The 19,788-nt window shown below is 45.5% G+C and overlaps 1 protein-coding gene and 1 non-coding gene across 9 annotated transcripts in view; both read left to right on the top strand.

Moving 5' to 3' along the window:
- Positions 1-16,880, top strand: part of CHD4 (chromodomain helicase DNA binding protein 4) — a 28,171-nt gene extending 11,291 nt beyond the window's left edge. For 3 of the 8 annotated variants that reach the window (XM_060269139.1, XM_060269140.1, XM_060269138.1), the window contains exons 15-39: positions 928-1,119; positions 1,215-1,415; positions 1,608-1,745; positions 2,368-2,489; positions 2,600-2,773; positions 3,068-3,209; positions 3,758-3,889; positions 4,147-4,264; positions 4,667-4,791; positions 5,885-6,149; positions 6,281-6,453; positions 6,673-7,039; positions 7,431-7,519; positions 7,694-7,827; positions 8,107-8,251; positions 8,442-8,607; positions 8,895-9,019; positions 9,426-9,552; positions 9,739-9,816; positions 9,912-10,052; positions 10,149-10,257; positions 11,494-11,626; positions 12,536-12,731; positions 16,033-16,208; positions 16,367-16,880. In XM_060269139.1, the coding sequence (XP_060125122.1) occupies positions 928-1,119; positions 1,215-1,415; positions 1,608-1,745; positions 2,368-2,489; positions 2,600-2,773; positions 3,068-3,209; positions 3,758-3,889; positions 4,147-4,264; positions 4,667-4,791; positions 5,885-6,149; positions 6,281-6,453; positions 6,673-7,039; positions 7,431-7,519; positions 7,694-7,827; positions 8,107-8,251; positions 8,442-8,607; positions 8,895-9,019; positions 9,426-9,552; positions 9,739-9,816; positions 9,912-10,052; positions 10,149-10,257; positions 11,494-11,626; positions 12,536-12,731; positions 16,033-16,208; positions 16,367-16,384 (3,786 nt within the window). In that variant the 3' untranslated portion in view covers positions 16,385-16,880. The remainder of the gene's footprint in view (positions 1-927; positions 1,120-1,214; positions 1,416-1,607; positions 1,746-2,367; positions 2,490-2,599; positions 2,774-3,067; positions 3,210-3,757; positions 3,890-4,146; positions 4,265-4,666; positions 4,792-5,884; positions 6,150-6,280; positions 6,454-6,672; positions 7,040-7,430; positions 7,520-7,693; positions 7,828-8,106; positions 8,252-8,441; positions 8,608-8,894; positions 9,020-9,425; positions 9,553-9,738; positions 9,817-9,911; positions 10,053-10,148; positions 10,258-11,493; positions 11,627-12,535; positions 12,732-16,032; positions 16,209-16,366) is intronic. The other 5 variants (XM_060269145.1, XM_060269144.1, XM_060269143.1 and 2 more) reach the window with 5 other exon arrangements.
- Positions 8,645-8,777, top strand: LOC118075510 (small Cajal body-specific RNA 11). Its single transcript, XR_004691388.1, has one exon. It is a non-coding gene; the product is annotated as a small Cajal body-specific RNA 11 (non-coding RNA).
- Positions 16,881-19,788: the final 2,908 nt, after the last annotated feature.

The raw sequence follows: 19,788 nt of genomic DNA, 5'->3' as shown, positions 1-19,788 counted from the left end.
AGAAGCATAGGAGCCAACTGCTAGGGAATGAGGTCTCTTCGCCCCCCCCCCCAATACAATATTTGAGCCCCCCTCCCAAGTTGATGGGCAATGGCATTCAAGTGGTGTGTGCTGTGTCTTGTGATCGATTATTTAAGTTGGCACCCTGAGAGTAGCTCAGGCCAAAGACAGGTGGAGCAGTTTTCCTTTTTTTGCCACGGGTGGAAAAGGGATAAATGCAGACACACAATCTAGTTCACTAACCTTCTGTGAAGAGGAATATACTGCTGTACAAAGATAAAGTAATATTCACCAGAGCAAAGGATCTTGTCTACAGAACTACCACCCTCTGCTGCTACTATTTTTTTTGTGTAGTATCAGAAGTCCACTAGGTGCTATACTAGGGTCTTTATATTTCAAAGAGCAAAAACCTGGACACTCACCCACCACCATTGCACATCTCCATCAGGCACACAGAGAGACTGGAAGGGAGGGAGGGAGAGAGGGTGCAATGTTGGAGGGCACCGGGGAGGGAGGCAGCTGGCGTGAGCCAGCCCTGCGCTGAGAAATAAATTTTGCCGAGTTCCGAAAATTCCCCCTGGGCACCCATTTTCAAGAGCGGGGTCCCGGATATGTCTGGGGAAACCAGGACGTACGACAGCCCTATGCTATACAGAACTCACACCATTCCTTCCTGAGAAAATTACTCTTGACTTTTCAAAGGAAGCAACAAACATCCTTTTTGCACTGTGTTCCTCCCTTAGTTCTTGCCTGCCTTGCCTATATCCTGTTCTTCTTTAAACATGTGCCATGCAGTCAGTTTAAAACTTAGTGTTGAGCCCTGAACTGAGATATTACATATTATCCAACTGGGCAAGACTCAGCTTTGTCGAATAGCAGCAGTAGCAGAAACTGAACATTTTCAATTGCTTTTCTCCATCTCTGCAGCCAACAGTGAAGTATGATAGACAGCCTGATTACTTGGATGTGACTGGAGGAACCCTGCATCCTTATCAGCTTGAAGGTCTGAATTGGCTGCGTTTCTCTTGGGCTCAGGGCACAGACACCATTCTGGCAGATGAAATGGGTCTGGGAAAGACTGTCCAGACAGCTGTGTTTCTGTATTCTCTGTACAAAGAGGTGAGGTTCCAGAAGACCTTGACATGCACACATATATATCTTCATTCCGGAAGTCTGTTTCCTGCTGTCTTAACATCAGGTTTATCTGATTATAGGGACACTCTAAAGGACCTTTCTTGGTGAGCGCTCCATTGTCCACCATCATCAACTGGGAGAGAGAATTTGAGATGTGGGCCCCAGACATGTATGTGGTGACTTACGTGGGGGACAAAGACAGCCGGGCCATTATCCGTGAAAATGAATTTTCCTTTGAAGATAATGCTATTCGTGGGGGAAAGAAGGCCTTCAAGATGAAGGTATTACAGCAAACTTATTGAAGTTAGTGCCTCTCTTGAGAACTTTGTAATGTTGCAGGTTCCTGAGTGAAGCATTGAATGCCAAGTAATCTCAAATGATGGAAAGATGGGTTTTTGTGAGTGTGGTTCTGGCCTCTGGCTATACCTTTCCTGCTGTTTGTTTCCCTAATGTGTAACTTCTGATCCTTGCAGAAAGAGGCATCTGTGAAATTCCATGTATTGCTCACTTCCTATGAGTTGATCACTATTGATATGGCCATTCTAGGCTCCATTGACTGGGCCTGCCTTGTAGTGGATGAAGCGCACAGACTGAAGAATAACCAGTCAAAGGTAGGGAGAAATTTATCTTGGATCTGTAAACTCTTTATTCCTTTTCCCATGTTTTATGATTCTGATTAGAGGGGCTTGCCAAGATTAGACACTGCTCTCTCTTTCTAAATTCAATGTTAACAAGCTTTTCAGAAGACTTGTCACAAGCAGCATTCTTACACTGTGTAAGTATGTGTGTGCGCACCCATGTATGTGGTATGTGTGTGCGCACCCATGTATGAGGAAGCTATTAACCCTCAAGAGCAGCTTTTGTGTTTGCTGTGCAGCTCCTCCTAATTTTGTGCCTATGATTAAGGATTGTTCTTGTTTTAAAAGAGGGATAAACATGCTTGTTTTGTTTTTTTGGTTTTGGTTTTTTTAAAAACTTCGTGTTAGTCTCATATTTGTTATTTTCTGTGTTGTATTGGAACTGTCTGGTGCTCCTCAGGCTGGCCTCTGCATAGTCCTTTAATTGTTGGTAGGTTATTGTAGTTTTACAAAAGCTGAGAACTTGCTTAGAGATTACACGATCGGTGTCTAGTCGCCTTCTGTGCAGATCTGTATATTTGGAAATATGTTGTTGTGAATTTGGTTGACTTTCTCTCTTTCCTTTTCTTGCTGGTGCCCTTCACACTTCCTTCAGTTTTTCCGGGTGTTGAATGGCTACTCTCTTCAGCACAAGCTGCTACTCACAGGGACACCCCTGCAGAACAATTTGGAGGAGCTTTTCCACCTGCTTAATTTCTTGACGCCTGAAAGATTTCAGTAAGTCCTGCAGTGTGCACTCAAGCACAGCTTACCTGTTGGGTTGCTGTTCCCATGTTTCTTGTTTTGTTTTTTATTTCTCCTGACTGTCTGTCTGAATTCCCTCATAGCAACCTAGAAGGCTTCCTGGAAGAGTTTGCAGACATTGCCAAGGAGGATCAGATCAAAAAACTTCACGATATGCTGGGCCCACACATGCTGAGGCGCCTCAAGGCCGATGTCTTCAAGAACATGCCTTCTAAGACAGAGCTTATTGTCAGAGTGGAATTAAGTCCTATGCAGAAGTGAGTGTGGGAGGGTAGTCCTTTGCTCCTTTAGCTGAGTATCTTGACATTAACAAGGTTTGGCCTATGCTTCAGGGTGCTGGACTTCTAATATGCTCACTTTCCTGTTCTTGGTTTGTCTCTCATCCTGATCAGCTGCATAAAGTAGACTTGTACTGGCTGCTTTTCTGCGTACAAGGTGGGAGAATGGGAGGGGAGCTGTGCTTCAATAGATAGTTCTGAGATAGAAGCGTAGTGTTTGCAGCAGACCTAAGAAAAAAGTAATCAGTAATGTGAATATTCATATTTTTACAGAAAGTACTACAAATATATCCTGACAAGGAACTTTGAAGCACTGAATGCCCGGGGTGGCGGCAACCAAGTTTCTCTACTCAATGTGGTTATGGATCTGAAGAAATGCTGCAATCATCCCTATCTCTTTCCTGTAGCTGCCATGGTAGGTTATGTCTCCCAGAATTTCCCTTTAAAGTGCTCTATACACTTTGCTCTTAATTGTCTAGGCATTGGGGAATGGGCCTGTTATTTTATCTCCCCTCTCCTGCTTAAACCTTCATCCTGATCTTAAATATTGTCATATGGATTGCTTTTATGAAGCACAACTATCATTTGAGGGTATGGTTGTGTGCAGCAGTTGCCACATCATTAGCCTTTGAATGTAGGAATTGGAGGGAAGTTTATAACTTGATGATTAACTCAGAAGACTGAGAATTGGCACATAGCAGGAAATTTATTAAGTAATAGGCCATCTGTTTCTTGCTATGCTGCGTTTTGTATAGAAATAATAGGGCAGCTTCAAAAATTAGGGAGAATTGCTAGAGAGGCATAGGTAAGAAAAATGAAGTGGAAGGAATACATAAGACTGCTGGAGTCCCTACAGGGTAAGCTAAGCTGTTTGACACTTGTGAATCATTAATGGCCAGGACCAACAATTTGAAGAATACTTTCCCTCCCTTCTTCACCCCCCCTTTTCAATTTTTCATCTAGGAAGCACCAAAGATGCCCAACGGCATGTATGATGGTAGTGCCCTAATCCGGGCCTCTGGGAAGCTGCTTCTGCTCCAGAAGATGTTGAAGAACCTCAAGGAGGGAGGTCACAGGGTGCTGATCTTCTCTCAGGTAACCAAGAGCTATTGTGTATTGGGGAAAATTTTCCAGATGGTGATGGGTTAGCTCAGGCATCCCCAAACTGCGGCCCTCCAGATGTTTTGGCCTACAACTCCCATGATCCCTAGCTAACAGGACCAGTGGTCGGGGAAGATGAGAATTGTAGTCCAAAACATCTGGAGGGCCGAAGTTTGGGGATGCCTGGGTTAGCTGAATGCATTTTGTGCATTTTTATTCCAACTCATTTCTTTGTCCTTTCCCCCCTAAAGATGACTAAAATGTTGGATCTGTTGGAAGACTTCTTGGAACATGAAGGATACAAGTATGAGAGAATTGATGGTGGGATCACAGGAAATATGCGCCAGGAAGCCATTGATCGTTTCAACGGTACGTTATGAGACAGAGTACATAATGGCGGGCACAGTTACCCTTGGCAGGAGCCAGGGTTCCCCTCTCATACTTTGCTAAAAATGTCAGTTCACCCTTTACAACTACTAGCAGGGCAGCTGTGTTACTCTTTGAGCTGTCACAAGACCTCTTTACTGTAACAGGCTAACATTTGTTAGCATATAAGCTTTCATGGACTACAGTCGACCACCACCTGATAAAAGTGGACTGTAGTCCATGAAAGCTTGCACCATAACAAATTGATTAGCCTTTAAGGTGACACAGGATTCTTTGTAATTGCGCTTTATAGTATCCCTGCTTTATTTGGAGAATGGTGAAAATGAAGGTCTGGATGATCCGTATATGTGATATCTGACAGTATCTCAACTCATTTATCTCTAGCTCCTGGTGCTCCACAGTTCTGTTTTCTACTTTCCACCAGAGCTGGGGGGCTTGGCATCAACCTTGCCACTGCTGACACCGTGATAATCTATGACTCTGACTGGAATCCACACAATGATATTCAGGTGAGTTTGAGCAGCAAAATAAAAATCCCCCCCCCCTCTCCATTGCAACGGTGAGGAGTAATCTGGAAGCAGCCACTTGCATTTTAGAGTAACTATAGTTTACTGTGGTTAATCTTAGCTATGGCTAGTGAAAACGGCTAGTTCATAAACTGATTTGAAACTGGTTTGTTTCAACAAACCATACTTAAGAGTTACTGCCGTTTGTCAGCAACAAGGCCACCTGCTTTCAATTGTAAACATGGCATTCCCCTTCCAGAACACCCAAGTTGAAGGTAAATCAAGGGATGTATTCTGGTACATTCCATGGATGTATAAAAGACAACCATTGGGAGCAACGGGCATGATTATTGCCCAGGAGCGTGACAGGACTTGGGATTTTATAGAGTTTCATAGAATTGTAGAGTTGGAAGGGACCCTGACGATCATCTAGTCCAACTCTCTGCAATGTAGGAATATGCAGCTGTCCCATATGGGGATTGAACCTGCAATCTCAGCGTTTTCAGCACCACTCTCTAACCAACTGAGCTATCCAGGTTCAAATAAGGGATAAAAAGAACGCAAGTATAAAGGAAGGTGCAAGGGGATCTTTTTTGGATATGGCTAAAGAACAGGGAGGAATCAGAAGGAATTGAAGTTATACAAAGGCTAGGAAGTGGGAAAGCTGAGCAGAATATGCTGTGTATAGCTTGGGATTGACTTTAATGCTGTTAGAAGAGTCAACCGGGAAACCGTGTGATGAGTAGAATCCTGAGCTTTTTTGAAAGTACTCTGAAGTAAAAGCACACTCTAATGGTCTCCATTAAAAGGAAGAAAAAATTACAAGGGGGTTGGATGGCTATGCCATCTGTGTTTAGTGTAAAGTGAAAGTAAAACCTTTCAGACTCCTGCTATTCTGCAGGAGGTGTGGAAACTTGCCTAGGATCATTCTTGTAATGCTAAGCTGTGGTTTGAAATAGCTTGGAAGGCATACTAATATGGCAGTGGGCAAAGGGATGGGTCTGCTTTAGGAAGGCAAGGAAACTGAAGGACCCAAAGACAGCAAAAGCATGTTTAATGAATGAAGACTGAAAGAGTACCTTTTTCTCTATGTTAGGCCTTCAGCCGTGCTCACAGAATTGGACAAAACAGGAAGGTGATGATTTATCGCTTTGTCACACGAGCATCTGTTGAAGAACGGATCACGCAAGTGGCCAAGAAGAAAATGATGCTGACCCATTTGGTTGTGAGGCCAGGGTTAGGCTCCAAGACTGGTTCTATGTCTAAACAGGAACTGGATGACATCCTCAAGTTTGGTACTGAAGAGCTTTTCAAAGACGAAGCCACTGAAAGTGGCAAGAATCTACGTAATGTGACACAATGTGAGTGAAGTGATTAACTTTCCTTTAGTTAGAGCCTTTGCTCTGTCCCCTTTCAGCAACCCAACAGCTCCTTAATTACAGCGACTGTCCTCCTCCTCCTCCTCCTCCTCCTCCTCCTCCTCCTCCTCCAGGTGATATCAAGGAAAATGAGGATGGCAGTGTCATCCATTATGACGATAAGGCAATTGAACGCCTACTGGACCGGAACCAGGATGAGACGGAGGATGCTGAGATTCAGGGCATGAATGAGTACCTGAGCTCCTTCAAGGTGGCCCAGTATGTGGTGCGTGAAGAGGAAATGGGGGTAAGTGAGAATTTACCGTCTGCTTTCTGATTCATTTGTTTTTTGGTGCAAAGGCATTCACAGCTGGCGGCTAGAAGATGGAATTCTGGAGCATGCATGGGTTTGAAGCTTCAATCCTAAACCTCCTTACTAGGGTGACAGCTTTACTTGAAGGCATTGGGATTTCTGAGTAAGTATGCTCAGGATTGCCTCTTCATTTTTCTAATTTTCCTATGTTAGGAGGAAGAGGAGGTCGAACGGGAGATTATCAAACAAGAGGAGTCTGTGGATCCAGACTATTGGGAAAAGCTGCTTCGTCACCATTATGAGCAGCAGCAGGAAGACTTGGCCAGGAATCTGGGAAAGGGCAAACGCATCCGCAAGCAGGTCAACTACAACGATGGCTCGCAGGAAGACCGAGGTAGTTGTGCGTGCGTGAGATTGGAGGAAATGGTTTTATATTTAAAAAGTTTGGGTTTTTCCCAGTCCACTTACTTTGGGCATTCTCTTATCTTTCCAGATTGGCAGGATGACCAGTCAGATAATCAGTCTGATTACTCTGTAGCCTCTGAGGAAGGAGATGAAGATTTTGATGAGAGGTCGGAAGGTATGTTGAGGTGTTGTGCATTTTGACTCTTTGATTTTGGGAAAGTGCAATAAAGAGATGCACTGAGCTAGAGTGGTGGAGTGGGGTAGACAGTCAGAGCAGAACTAGAGAGGCCACCCACTTGGCCATGAAGCTCTCTGGGTGACCTTTGACCAATTGTGATCTCTTGGCCTCACAAACATTAGAGGGGTGCTGGGATTTAATATTGTTAGGGTGGGGTGAGAAACATCCTGCCTTGAGCTCCTTGGATGAAAGGCCAGGCATAAATTGAATAAGTGAAACAGATTGGAAGCTCTTTATATGATTGCTATGCTTTTCCATGCATACCAAACTCCATCTGAGTCAATATACTGTCTTAAACTGGTACTTCTCCCTTTTTCTGTCTTGCTAGCTGCTCGCCGGCCTAGTCGGAAAGGCCTAAGGAATGACAAAGACAAGCCCCTACCCCCACTCCTTGCTCGTGTAGGAGGCAACATTGAGGTAATTCTTAAGAGTTCTATACTCCCAAAATTCTGAGAGTTTTATACTGAGGGTTTGGCATAGAAATCTTCCAAATTAACAAAATCAGATCCTTTGTGGAACACTTTAGCCTCTATGATTGTGGGGGCTGCTGCTGCTGCATTTAAGCTTCCCCCCCTCCTTTCTCCTGTTCAGGTTCTGGGCTTCAATGCTCGCCAGCGGAAGGCCTTCCTCAATGCCATCATGCGCTATGGGATGCCACCCCAGGATGCCTTTACTACCCAGTGGCTGGTGCGGGACCTCCGTGGGAAGTCAGAAAAGGAGTTTAAGTGAGTCTGGCGTGCTGGTTGGAGGAGGCATCACTTGTAATGCCCAAGAGAGAGTGGAATTAGGGGAACAAACTTTGCTTAGCCATGTCTGGGCTGGGGAGTGATGGAATTTGACAAGCAGTCTCTGGAAACCAAGCTTGTTTGCGTGGAATAAGGGAGATTGCTGGTCGAGAACTTGCACACACTTTAATTGTGAGTCTTGCTGGGGAATTACTTGCATCGAGGGTTTATGCAGCCATGATGCTACCAGTCTTTTTAAGGCTCCCTTCCCTCCTTTAGGGCCTACGTCTCTCTCTTCATGCGCCACTTGTGTGAACCAGGAGCGGACGGTGCAGAAACGTTTGCTGATGGTGTCCCACGCGAGGGCCTGTCCCGACAGCACGTCCTCACGCGAATAGGGGTCATGTCTCTCATACGCAAGAAGGTGGGTATTAAAACAAACTTTTTAGAGACCTCTAGATGGCCCTTAGCCTCATATATGCATTGGATGGACTAATCGGTGATCCCTTTTGCCTCCCAGTTTCTATTTCCGGAGTTTAGAAGGACACTGATGCATTTCATTGGTTCTGAACTTGAACGACTAAAATGTGTTTTCCATGTTCCTGCCCCATTAGGTGCAAGAGTTTGAGCATGTGAATGGACGCTGGAGTATGCCGGAGCTAGCAGAGATAGAGGAGAACAAGAAGCTTTTGCAGCCCAGCTCACCTTCCCCCAAGACCCCAACTCCCTCTACGCCAGGAGACACACAGCCTAATACCCCTGCCCCTGTTCCTCCAACTGGTGAGAGCCCTGCATTTGTGTTTTTGTTAAAAGAGCCCTGTCCAGCCTTCAATGCTGCTCCTCTTTCCAGCTGCGACAGAGGACTTGGGGCGGACATAGATCAAACCAACTCTTAATTTAGGAGGGCTTCCTGGAGCTAAGGCTAGCCCTCAAAGGCACAAGAGGACATCGCTGTGGATTGTCTGCGTGGGAGGAGGGGCATTCCAGAGGATCAGAGTATAGAGACTTTGAGTCCCAAGTGGTGCGTGCTGAAAACTACTTCTGCTTTCTCCCCTACTGATTTATAGAGGAGGTAGTGAAAATAGAAGAGGGGGTCACTACCAAGGATCAAGGGGAGCCCACAGAACCTGAGAAGGAGACTAGTCCCACTGTTGCTGCTGCTTCCACTGCTGAGAATGAATCCCCGGTTGAGGTGAGTTTCAAGGGTTTTCTTCATGTTGCTGCTAAATAAATGTATTTCTTCTTCTGATCTTTGGAATACTCTGCCGATGACTGAGGTTCTTCAGCTTTCAAGTGCTGTTATCCCCCGGGGCATATTGTCTTTGGGAGAGGGGGATGGAAATGTGATTTTTAATCAGTTACTCCTCCGCACCTACTTCAGGATTCTGAAGAAAGACATCTATTTTGAAAGATAAATGCTTTGTTTTTAAAATGCAAAACTCCATAAAGCAGTGAACAGTGTCCATGGCTGGGAGAGAGTCGTTTGTTATTGTGCCTGATTATGCTGTGAAACCTGACCACAGAGGTTGGTACATTTCTTACACTCCACTGAGTAAGATTCTCACACACACCCTTCTCTCTTTCTCTTGCCCACTCAGCAGGCTCCTCCTGCAACAGAGACCCCTTCACAGGAGGCTAAATCCCCTGTGAATGCTGTGGAAACCGAAGAGAAGAAACCAGAAGAAGTAGAAGTGAAAGAGGAGCCAATGGAAACAGAAAGCAAAGGTATGGCTATTAATTCATAGATGCATGTGCAAGACATATGGCATTCCAGAGCATGGGGGGGGGCCTCTCTGGTAAATGTCAAGGAGAGTTCACAGGGCTACCAAGATTAACCTGGTTGGGACTGAATTAGCCACGGCTTAAATCGGGATGGATGCATTCAATTCTTAAAACCTCCCTCTCCTGCAGCTGACATAGAGAAGGTGGAAGAGAAGACGCCTGCAGAGTCAAACCCTGAGCCTCCAACAATTAACCTTGAGGAGAAGGGTGAGCATTCTAGGAATGGCTGGTATGACCTTGGCTGTGCATACTGTCGCTGCGGAGAACCGGGGGCTAACTAACAAGTTCTTTTCCCCTCTAAGCAGAGGAAAAGAAAGAAGACGACAAGAAGGATGTCGTGATGCTGCAGAACGGGGAGACACTTAAAGAGCCTTCTGAAGACCGGCACAAGAAAGCCTTGAAGCAGCGGTTCATGTTCAACATTGCAGACGGAGGCTTCACTGGTACTGGCTGGCTGAGGGTGCAGCTGCTGACTGTGGGAAAGCGAGGTCTCACTCGGTTATGAGAAAATAATTTTCTGACATTGTTTCCTCTTGCAGAGTTGCACTCCCTGTGGCAAAATGAAGAGCGAGCAGCTACTGTTACCAAGAAGACCTATGAGATCTGGCACCGGCGCCATGACTACTGGCTCCTGGCAGGAATCATAAAGTATCCTTTCTCCAGCATCTTCAGGATTAGCCCAGCCCTAGACTTTGAGTGTGGCCCCGTGCAAACGGCTTCGGCAGGTCCTAAGCTGCCATTGCAGCTTTGCCTGCATTCGTCCACTGCATTTGCCGCTTTCTATTCATATTCCATCCTTCTTCCAAGAAGATAAGCAGCACAGTACATTGAGTTACCTCACTTTAGCCTTGCATCATTTTTACTCAGTAGGTTAAGATAGGAGCAACTTCCCCACGTATTGCATGCTGAATAGGATTTGAACCCAGGTTTTCACATATCTGAACCCAGCTCTCCCAGAATAAATGCATCTGCACGTTGCAATAATACATACCAACGTACGTATGTGCACTCAGTTGCTCGCATTAGGATACTGTACTGTTTGCTGCTTGGCTTCTGAAGGATTTTCAGGTTTCCTGCTGCAATTGCTGCTGTTCCTGTGTCATTCTCATCATCTATTAAGGCAGTCTGCCTGCTCTGTCTGGCAAGCTCCACTTTGCCATTGTATAGTAGCTTCATCCAAACCGAGAACTGCTCTCTGGTGCAGGCAGGCTATGCTCCAGCAAATTTTGCAGCAGTGGTTTGGCAGGAGGAGCAGTAGGATGAAGAAAGCTGACATAAGGAGGTGAGCAGCTAGGAGGGTGATTGCATTAGCATCTGCTTTGTAAATCTGGGGCTATGGGAGCCTGGTACATGATTTGCATCTTTTGAAAAATCTAGGGGACTTCTTCCTATTGAAAAAAGAACACTATCTCCATACTGAATCTTAATGCTTCAAGAACCGCCTCCCCCAAAATGAAATGACCCAGCCCCTGTGATCATTATCTGAGGCTCTTCTTCGTGTGCCTCCTCCATGAGAGGTCTGGAGGACAGCAATACGAGAATGGGCCTTTTCTGTGGTGGCTTTACCTGTTTGTGGAATAATCTCTCCAGGGAAGCACACTTGGCAACTTCATTTCATATTTTTAGGCATCAGGCAAGAACCTTCCTCTTCTCCCCGGCCTTTGGCTAATTAAACAATCTGTGGCCTTATAAACTCGGGGGGGGGGGGGGTTGTATGTATGGTATGTATTTTTGTGTTTTTATATTGTACACTGCCCTATGGTCTTCAGAAATGTAATAAATAATAATATCACCACTAAGACACTCTATGAGTGTTAAAAGCAATGCTAATTGCTGGAACAGTGCATTTCCAAAATTATTTCTTCTGAGCTTGGCCAACTTCAGCCACGGTTACGCTCGCTGGCAAGATATCCAGAATGATCCTCGTTACGCCATCCTCAATGAACCTTTCAAGGGTGAAATGAACAGGGGCAACTTCCTGGAGATAAAGAACAAATTTTTGGCCAGGAGGTTTAAGGTGAGAAGCTATGAATTGAATGCTATATTTCAGTGGTGGCTTGAGTTTTCTCCAATGAGCAAAGTAGCTTATTTTCCTCTAGGCTTTCTAATTAAGAAAAGAGTACTCTGTAGATACATGTGGATTTGAATTAAACATTGTGAAAGGCATGGCATTTAAACACAAGCAAAACTGAATGGAGATCCTCCTGAGCTGCTCTTATGGAGATGGTCTCTCCCACAAACTCACACCAATATATATTTTAAACAAGATAAGTAAGCTTTTTAAAATATGCAGGCATGTTTGCCAAAGCACCTTTCTTAGACAAACAAACACCTGTTGAGAGGCTGAGTGGCTTCATCCTATATGTACCTGGTACAATTGGAGCAACACACTGGACTATAGATCCCAGGAGCACAGTGGTAATTCTTGGACTGCAGCTAGCCTTTAGCTACAAGTCTCTCCAAACTTGTGTATTCTGTTTCAGGTTATGTTGCAGATGTCAAAGGGGTGAATCTGCTCTTACCTTCTTGACCTAATTATACCAGTACACGCCTGTATAGCTGGCATAGGCATGCAGTATTAGCTACTGAACCCATGGTTTCGTTTTGGTTTAAAGAACAAATTGTGTGGCGGTACAAGATTGCATAAGCTATGCAACCATTCCTCATAGGCTTGCAGTAAACTTTGTGGTGGTATGCCGTTTCTGAGGGAGTTTAGCATATGGATAGATTTCTCCTTTTGGCAACACTATTGATCTTCCTAGTACTGTGCGTAAGCATGTCGGGACAAGAGTGAGCAATTGGCATAGACCCTGCAGAGGAAGCTGGGTGGCTCAAGTGAGAAAAGGCCTCCCTTGTTCTGGGAGGGAGCCTCGCAGCAGTTTGAAGAGCTGGACTCAGGATCCTGTGTTTTTTAATTCTTTTGAAGCTGCTGGAGCAGGCACTTGTGATCGAAGAACAGCTAAGGAGAGCTGCCTACCTGAACATGTCAGAAGATCCATCCCATCCCTCTATGGCCCTGAACACCCGTTTTGCTGAGGTGGAGTGCCTAGCTGAGAGCCACCAGCATCTATCCAAGGAGTCTATGGCTGGAAACAAACCAGCCAATGCGGTGCTTCACAAAGGTGAGGAGTCGGCAGGAGATCACATGGAGTGAGGGCAGACTTCTGTTGTGTGCCACTGGCCCCTTCCCCCCGCCCCACCTCATCCCGCCTCCCTCCACCCCCACCCCCCATTGCTTGTGTCTTTCTAAATGTGCAACTTCTCTTTCTCTTCTAGGGGAGGAGGGCAGCTAGTGTTGGGGGGGGGGGGGACCCTCCTCCAGGTTCAGAAGGCAAACTCCAATTTTAAAACAAGGAAGAGGGGCTTTAACTCCCTTACATCCCCAAATGATTTTGGGTTTGGGGAGGCTCCAGCAGAACCTGGTTGTCTTGCAATTGCAAAGCAACAAAAAGCGAGATGACATAACTTTGCTGCTGGAAGCAGGAGATGGGTCAGGGTTTATATGTCAGTTCCCACTGAGGCCTACCTTAGCACTGGTTCTGAAGGGGAATGTTTTGGCATGGCCAATGAGAATGTGTTTGGGCTGGTGTCATCATATGATTGCAGCCGAACATTGCTGCAGCACAGGCTTCTCTCCTTCACATCCATTATCTCTTGGAGAGGATACAGTGGGAGGCAGTATAGCCTCCCTTCAGCAAAAGGGCACAAAAACAGTTGTGGAAATACAGGAAGGCCAGGTAACACCCCCAAGGAAGGCCCTACTGCAGAGCCCATTCTCTGGGGAAGATGCTTCCATTACCTGAGGCAACCATCCTTTTGAGGGAAGGTATGCAAGAGGTGCTGACTTCCCATTAAAGGGGAGACAGTTTCCCCCGACACACACACACACCTTTATGCAGTGGATCAAAATGTTTCTTCTGCCTCTTATTAAAAAGAAATGCACTCTTGAGAGAGTGTTTAGGAGCAGGAATCCCTCATTCAAAGGTAGAAGTGATAGTACTCATTTTTCTCATACCTGCTCCAGGGGCAGAAGTGCCACTCCCCAAAGAGGTAGAAGGTGCAGTGCATCTTGGGAGCACATCTGTTCTAGGTCATTTTATTATTATTGTTCATGGGGATAAGCACTATTTACATGGCCAGAAAGAAGAGAACTTCTGTCAGCTACTGAAGACATCCCACAAGAGTGGACTCTTTCCCAAGTTGGACATCCCTACGATGATCTTGCTTCCAAGGCAGTGCTCTTCTGAAGCACATGAGTTGTTGGTAGACCAACAGAACTACAAGTCTGGATCTCCCCTGTCAGAAATGTGCGATTCCTCAGCTATGACGCTAAGATAACCTTGCATGGAGTTCATTATCACTAGAACCACCTTTACACAAGTCTCTGTGATGCTAGATAAGGATGGCTTGGAGAGATAAATGCTGCCTTGAATGGGAGTGTTTCTTGGTGATTCATCTTTGGACCCTTATATAACTAGATAACAGATTCATGGCCTCCAAAAGGGCTGCCTTGAACTGTGTTGCTACCAAAATAAGGTGTAAATTCAAAGTCTAAGGCCTCTGGAGGCAGTCTTTAGTAGAAAGTAAAGCTTCGTAGTGCACAAATCGATCTTCCAAACCACGTTGCTGCTTTTTAATGTCTTAAAATGGGGGTTAAGTCCATATTGCAACAATAGCAGATACAGAGAGATCCAAAACGGGTTGCTGCTCTGGAAGGAAGTCCAAACTCTGACTATCTATTGTGCCCCACCCCTTTTCCTGCAAGAGCCTGATGGTTGGAAGCCACATGAAGGAATTCATGGACATCTAAACAACCATCACCAATGGATAATGAAATTAATCTCCAGAAGCTATGCTTTAAGATTCACCAAGATGCTGAGACAGATTTTAGAGAAGATCTCCTATATATCCAATAGTACCTTCAAAACATCACTGGATTTCCAAAGTGCTGGAAATTAAGGTCAAAAAATCGTTTCTGTCTCAGAAAGGGGATACTCCTGAAGAAAAATGGTGAAACACACCGACTATGCTGGGTACTAAAGCATGGCAAGCAGTTCCTGGACAAGTTTCATATGCTCCTTTCTCCTGCTCAGTGTCATCCTGGCCTACTGTCGCATCCTTGTTAAGAGCAGACATGCAGGTGCTTTCGTTTCAGCTGCAAGAACCAATAACAAATTTTATGCCAAACCCTTTGGTCTTCAGCAGGATCCCAGTGGCCTTAAAGTGGAAGGATGACCTACTTATCTGTTCTCCATCTCTCTGGCATTGTTCCCAAGGTGTGGTAACTACTGTCTCAACACTACAAAGACGTTGATTCTTAATCAGCTGCATGAAAATCTCATTGATCTTTTGCTTCTCCACTAGGGAATGTGAATATCTTCATAAACTGAGTCTCTCTCCCAGTAGGCAGACTTCTGCAAGCATGCTAGTAGCACTCCTCCACTACTGTCCCAAATGACATCTCCACTGTCTGCCCAAGCCCTCAGAGACTGATTTCATAATCTCTTTATCTCCTGTGGGTAAGGTTTTGCTATAGACCTTTGTTCGTCATGAAATACATGTGATGCCTGCAGGACTTTTGAGTACTCCGTAAACAACACTGTCCATTAAGCAGTAGAGGTCTTATCTGTCTCAACCAAGAATACTTCATAGGGCAAGAAAGTGCCTACAGCTTCCTTGGCATACTGGAAAGTGTCAACCTAGGCAACTCTTCAGCAGCTTGCATGTTTGCAGGAGTGTTTTTGCTCCTTCTGTAAGGGGTACTATTTCCTCTCCATCCTTCAGGGAGAGCTCTCCTCTTAAGAAGAGAGATGAAAAATTACCACATGGGTTTCGATGTCTGACTTTACCAGACAGTGTTAAGACACTTTTTGCCTAAGTTGAAAGGGTCTTTGGGTGATATTTTTCATATATGGCTGCATACCCTTTGGAAGTGACAGAGTAGTTTCCAGTTTCCAGACAGGTACTTCTCTTTTTCGCAACCTAATGCTACCTGCCCTCTCCTCCCCCACCCCAAGATTGAGAAGAGGAAATTCTGTACTTCCCTGTGAATTTCTGTTCTCCTCAAGGAAAAGAGGGCAGCTAGGTCCATTCTGCGGTGCCATTCTACCTTGTAGACTCCCAAATGCAGTAACACTTCTAGGGGAGGATTGCTTCTGGGCTGACTGGAGCCACCCCTTATGCTGTGCTCTCTCCATTTAGATGTAGAGAACTGTTTCAGATTTCAGCTGTTCAGTTTCTAGTTGGGCCTAGGTGCATTCTCAGTTTGGGGAGTAGCGGGGGTTTGTCCCTCCTCCTTGAATCCAAAATTGGAGCCTGCCTTCCTGGCCCCAGAGGAGAAGCTTTCCCCAAAGACTAGCTGCCCCCCTCCCCTTATGGAGACCAAATTCACAGGTAAGTCTAGAATTTCCTTTTTTCTTCCAGTGCTGAAGCAGCTGGAGGAGTTGCTGAGCGACATGAAGGCCGATGTGACGCGGCTGCCCGCCACAATTGCCCGCATTCCTCCAGTGGCTGTGCGTCTCCAGATGTCGGAGCGCAACATCCTCAGCCGCTTGGCAAACCGTAGCAGTGAGCCTCCTCCGCCACCACCGCCCCAGCAGGTAAGCATCCAGACCTGCTGCCTTTCCCTTTCCGCCCTAACCCTGGCCACGAACCGGAGGGAGGGGGCCCTTGGCGACTGCCCCAGGTTGGGTGGGTTCTGCAGGAAATACACAGCACTTAAGAAGCTCTTGTTCCTCTTCTTTTTTTTCTGCCCTAGGTGGCTCAGCAGCAGTGAAACGCTTGCCCAGTGCTGACAACCCAGCGATTCAGCTGAAGTGACATACACACACCCTTGTTTGAATTCTGACCCCCTTCCCCCCCTCTGCCTGGCACTCCTGATCAGATGATGTCCTCCCTGCATGGGGGATGTGGCTGGAGAGAGGAGGAAGTGCAATTCTCCATAAGCTGCCAGTTGCACTTGGATTGCACTTGGGTGTGATAAGGGGACATTGGACGGACTCTGTATATAGTGACTGCTGGAGGCTGCAGCGCCACATCTGTTACACAGACCTGGCTGCGACGCGCATCACCTTGGCCCACACTTCCTTGATTTTAATTTTATTTTGAGTTTGTTTACCAAGACGAGTGCAAGCAAAAGTCAGGACAGACACAGCTACCTCCATCAAGATCCTTTTAATACAAAAACTGACTGGACTTGTCCTCTGAAACAGCTGGAAAAAAGACAAAAAAATCTTGATAAAAGTTGAAAATAAAGGTTTCCTTGTATTTTATTTGGCTCTGTCAAAGTATTTGGGAGCTATGGGGTTTAACTCTACATTTCAATTCACTTTCTGCCAGGAGAGCCTACTCGTACAAGCAGCCAGGGGCATGTAATTTTTATAGCTTGAGTAAAGTGAGCAAAGCAAATCCCAGACTGGTTCAAATACTTACAGATGACCCTGCAGCTTGACTGGTATTTCATAACCATATTGACTGGTACTTCATAACCTAAAGCATAGCCTACATAAGATGTTATAGTAGTAACAAAGATAAATTTAGCCAAATGTTTAATATCTGAATATTCCTAGGTTGGACCATGACATTGAGACAGCCTGTAACTGACATCTATCAGATCTGAACTTGATGTTATGGCTGAGTTCCAAGTAAATTACAAACTGGATCACCCCCTACAAATTCAGTCTATGTTACCAAACATATACCGGTATTAAATTGTTGAACTGCCGACGACCTATTTTGTTGCCATGCACATATAATGCCTGGTATGGACTGCTAGTTAAATGCAAACCTGCAACTTGCAAGAAAATAAAATAAGGACGAAGCCCAAAATGAACTGATGCGCCTGGAATGTGGAGGTCTGCCTCTACACATACAAAAAAAGGCCAGAACAACCCCCTCCCACAGTTCAAGACCATCTGCTTGCACTAGAAAGCATTCCAGTACAGTATCAGCAGAGGCCAATATGGCACCCCAGGAAATGATGAAGTTGGCAAACCTAACTAGATCCTTCAATAAGGATACACATTTTGCACTAAAATCTGAATACATACAGGGACTGGACACGAGCAGGAACAGCTCACCCATGAGACAAGGTAAGGTGACCACCTCAGGTGGCAGGATCTACAGGGGCAGCAGATCCTGATGTACCATAGATATTTTATTTCCCCCTTGTTCCATGTAGCTCTTCACTCACCCGATTGGGCCAGATCCGGCCTGGACCTTAATTTGCTGACCCATGATCTATGGAGACAACAGCAAGCTGCTCAGCTGCCTAGATTGTAGATCAAGGGGGACACAAGTGCATTTCTTGAATTGCCAGTTTCAGTCACAAACTTTCTTATGGGCTGAAGGGGCAGCAAGGGCTACCCACTAAACTCAGTTGGAAAAAGCCAGGATTTTACTGGAGCTGTGATTGTGTAGTAACTTACAACCCAGCAAGAAAAGTGAGTAGCAAAGGTTCCCATGCTTTCCAACCCAGTGGGTCTTAAATTCGTGTCAAAAAGTGGTTTTGCTTAATTTTTAATATGGAGTTTTCAAATTTGCCTGCAAGCTAATGCAGAACCGTGGAGAAGAGAGTGACTTAGGACAGTCCTCCAATATGGCCAGCGAATAAAATTGCATATCTGACGCAGTAATAAGGTTTGATTTACCACGAAAAATTCCCTTGTACTTAACACATTTCAGTTTGCGACAGAAGTCAAAGTACAGTAAGCCCGCAACTGACACACATTTAACTTTTGCGCATTCAGTTTAAGGCACTTGGCAAAAAATATATAAAAAGGGGGGCGGGTGTCCAGGGGGGAAAGCATCTGCTATTGCACCCAATGTGTTTTGACCATATGCAATTGTGGCTTTAGGTCAGTGATGGCGAACCTATGACACGCGTGTCAGACGTGACACGCAGAGCCCTCACTGCTGGCACGCGCCCCATTCGCACTGCTGCTGCTGTTGTTGTTTTTCCCCTATTTGTTCTCCCGCTCCTCCTACAGCTTGTCTCCGCTAGAGCTTGTCTCCGCTGTTAAAGCCCGCTGTTGTTGTTGCTGGTAGCCAGAGATTGGTTTTTTAACGCTTTCTGTGCTGTTTTTTTTCTGGCGCTGTGGCAGACTATGATTGGGTGTAACAGCAGTCATTTTTAACCCATTATGTGCTGGTTTTTTTGGCGCTTTGGTAGACTATGTCGGTGCTGCGTGTTAGTTCCAGCGAAGGTATTATTTGTCATTTATTTCTGTTCTCTTCCCCCCCCCCAAAAAAAGCAAAGCAGCTTTTGGGCACCCCCCCAAAAAAAGCAAAGCAACTTTTGCACCCCCCAAAAAACCTCCAAAACTTTGGTCAGCAGCTCCCCCCCAAAAGCTCAACAACTCTGGGCACTTTATGATAAATAAGGGGCTTTTGGTTTGGTTAAATAATTAGTTTTTGGTTTATTAAATACAGTTATATATTACAAATATACATTTTTGTTATTTAAACTATAAATATCGTGAAATTATTGTTTTTTCTCTCGAAGTGACACACCACCCGAGTTATGCTTGCTTTTTTGGCGAATTTTGACACACCAAGCTCAAAAGGTTGCCCATCACTGCTTTAGGTGCAGCCCCAGAACGCAACACCTGCATAAATTGAGGGCTTAAACTGCTGCCTCAGGTCCACTCCAGGCCCAGACTCAGCCCAAACCCTCATACTCCCATTGCCTTGTGGGCCAACACCTTATTAATTTCAGTTATATCCCACTTTTTTCTCAAAGGAGCTCAAGATGTCATACACGATTCTCTTGGTCATCATTTTAACCTCCCTAACAATGACCCTGCGAGGTAGGATAGCACACCTGGGATAGCTCAGTCGGTACAGCAGGAGGGGCTTGGGTTCCAGTCCCACGTTGGGCAAGAGATTCCTGCATTGCAAGGGATTTTTTTCTTCTAGATGAGCCTCGCGTTCCCTTCTCTACGGTTCTATGATTGCGTTAGGCAGACAGGCAGCGGCTCCCTAATGTCATGGCCGAGTGAGGGATAGGAACAGGTTAGAGACACTGATCACACTTTGTCTTCTAAGCTAAAATCAAAAGTGCATGTTTCCCCATGAATGAAAACCTGCGCTTGCAGCAACTGCTGCGTTTCCCTGAGTTACGTGCTGCTGCCCCCAGTAACTGTTGTAAACAAAATCTGCCCTAGGTCATGAAATGAAATA

Source organism: Zootoca vivipara, chromosome 16 (genome assembly GCF_963506605.1).
Source record: "Zootoca vivipara chromosome 16, rZooViv1.1, whole genome shotgun sequence".
NCBI lineage: Eukaryota > Metazoa > Chordata > Lepidosauria > Squamata > Lacertidae > Zootoca > Zootoca vivipara.
Note: the sequence above shows the minus strand (reverse complement) of the source record. Positions and strands in the feature narration are given on the sequence as shown.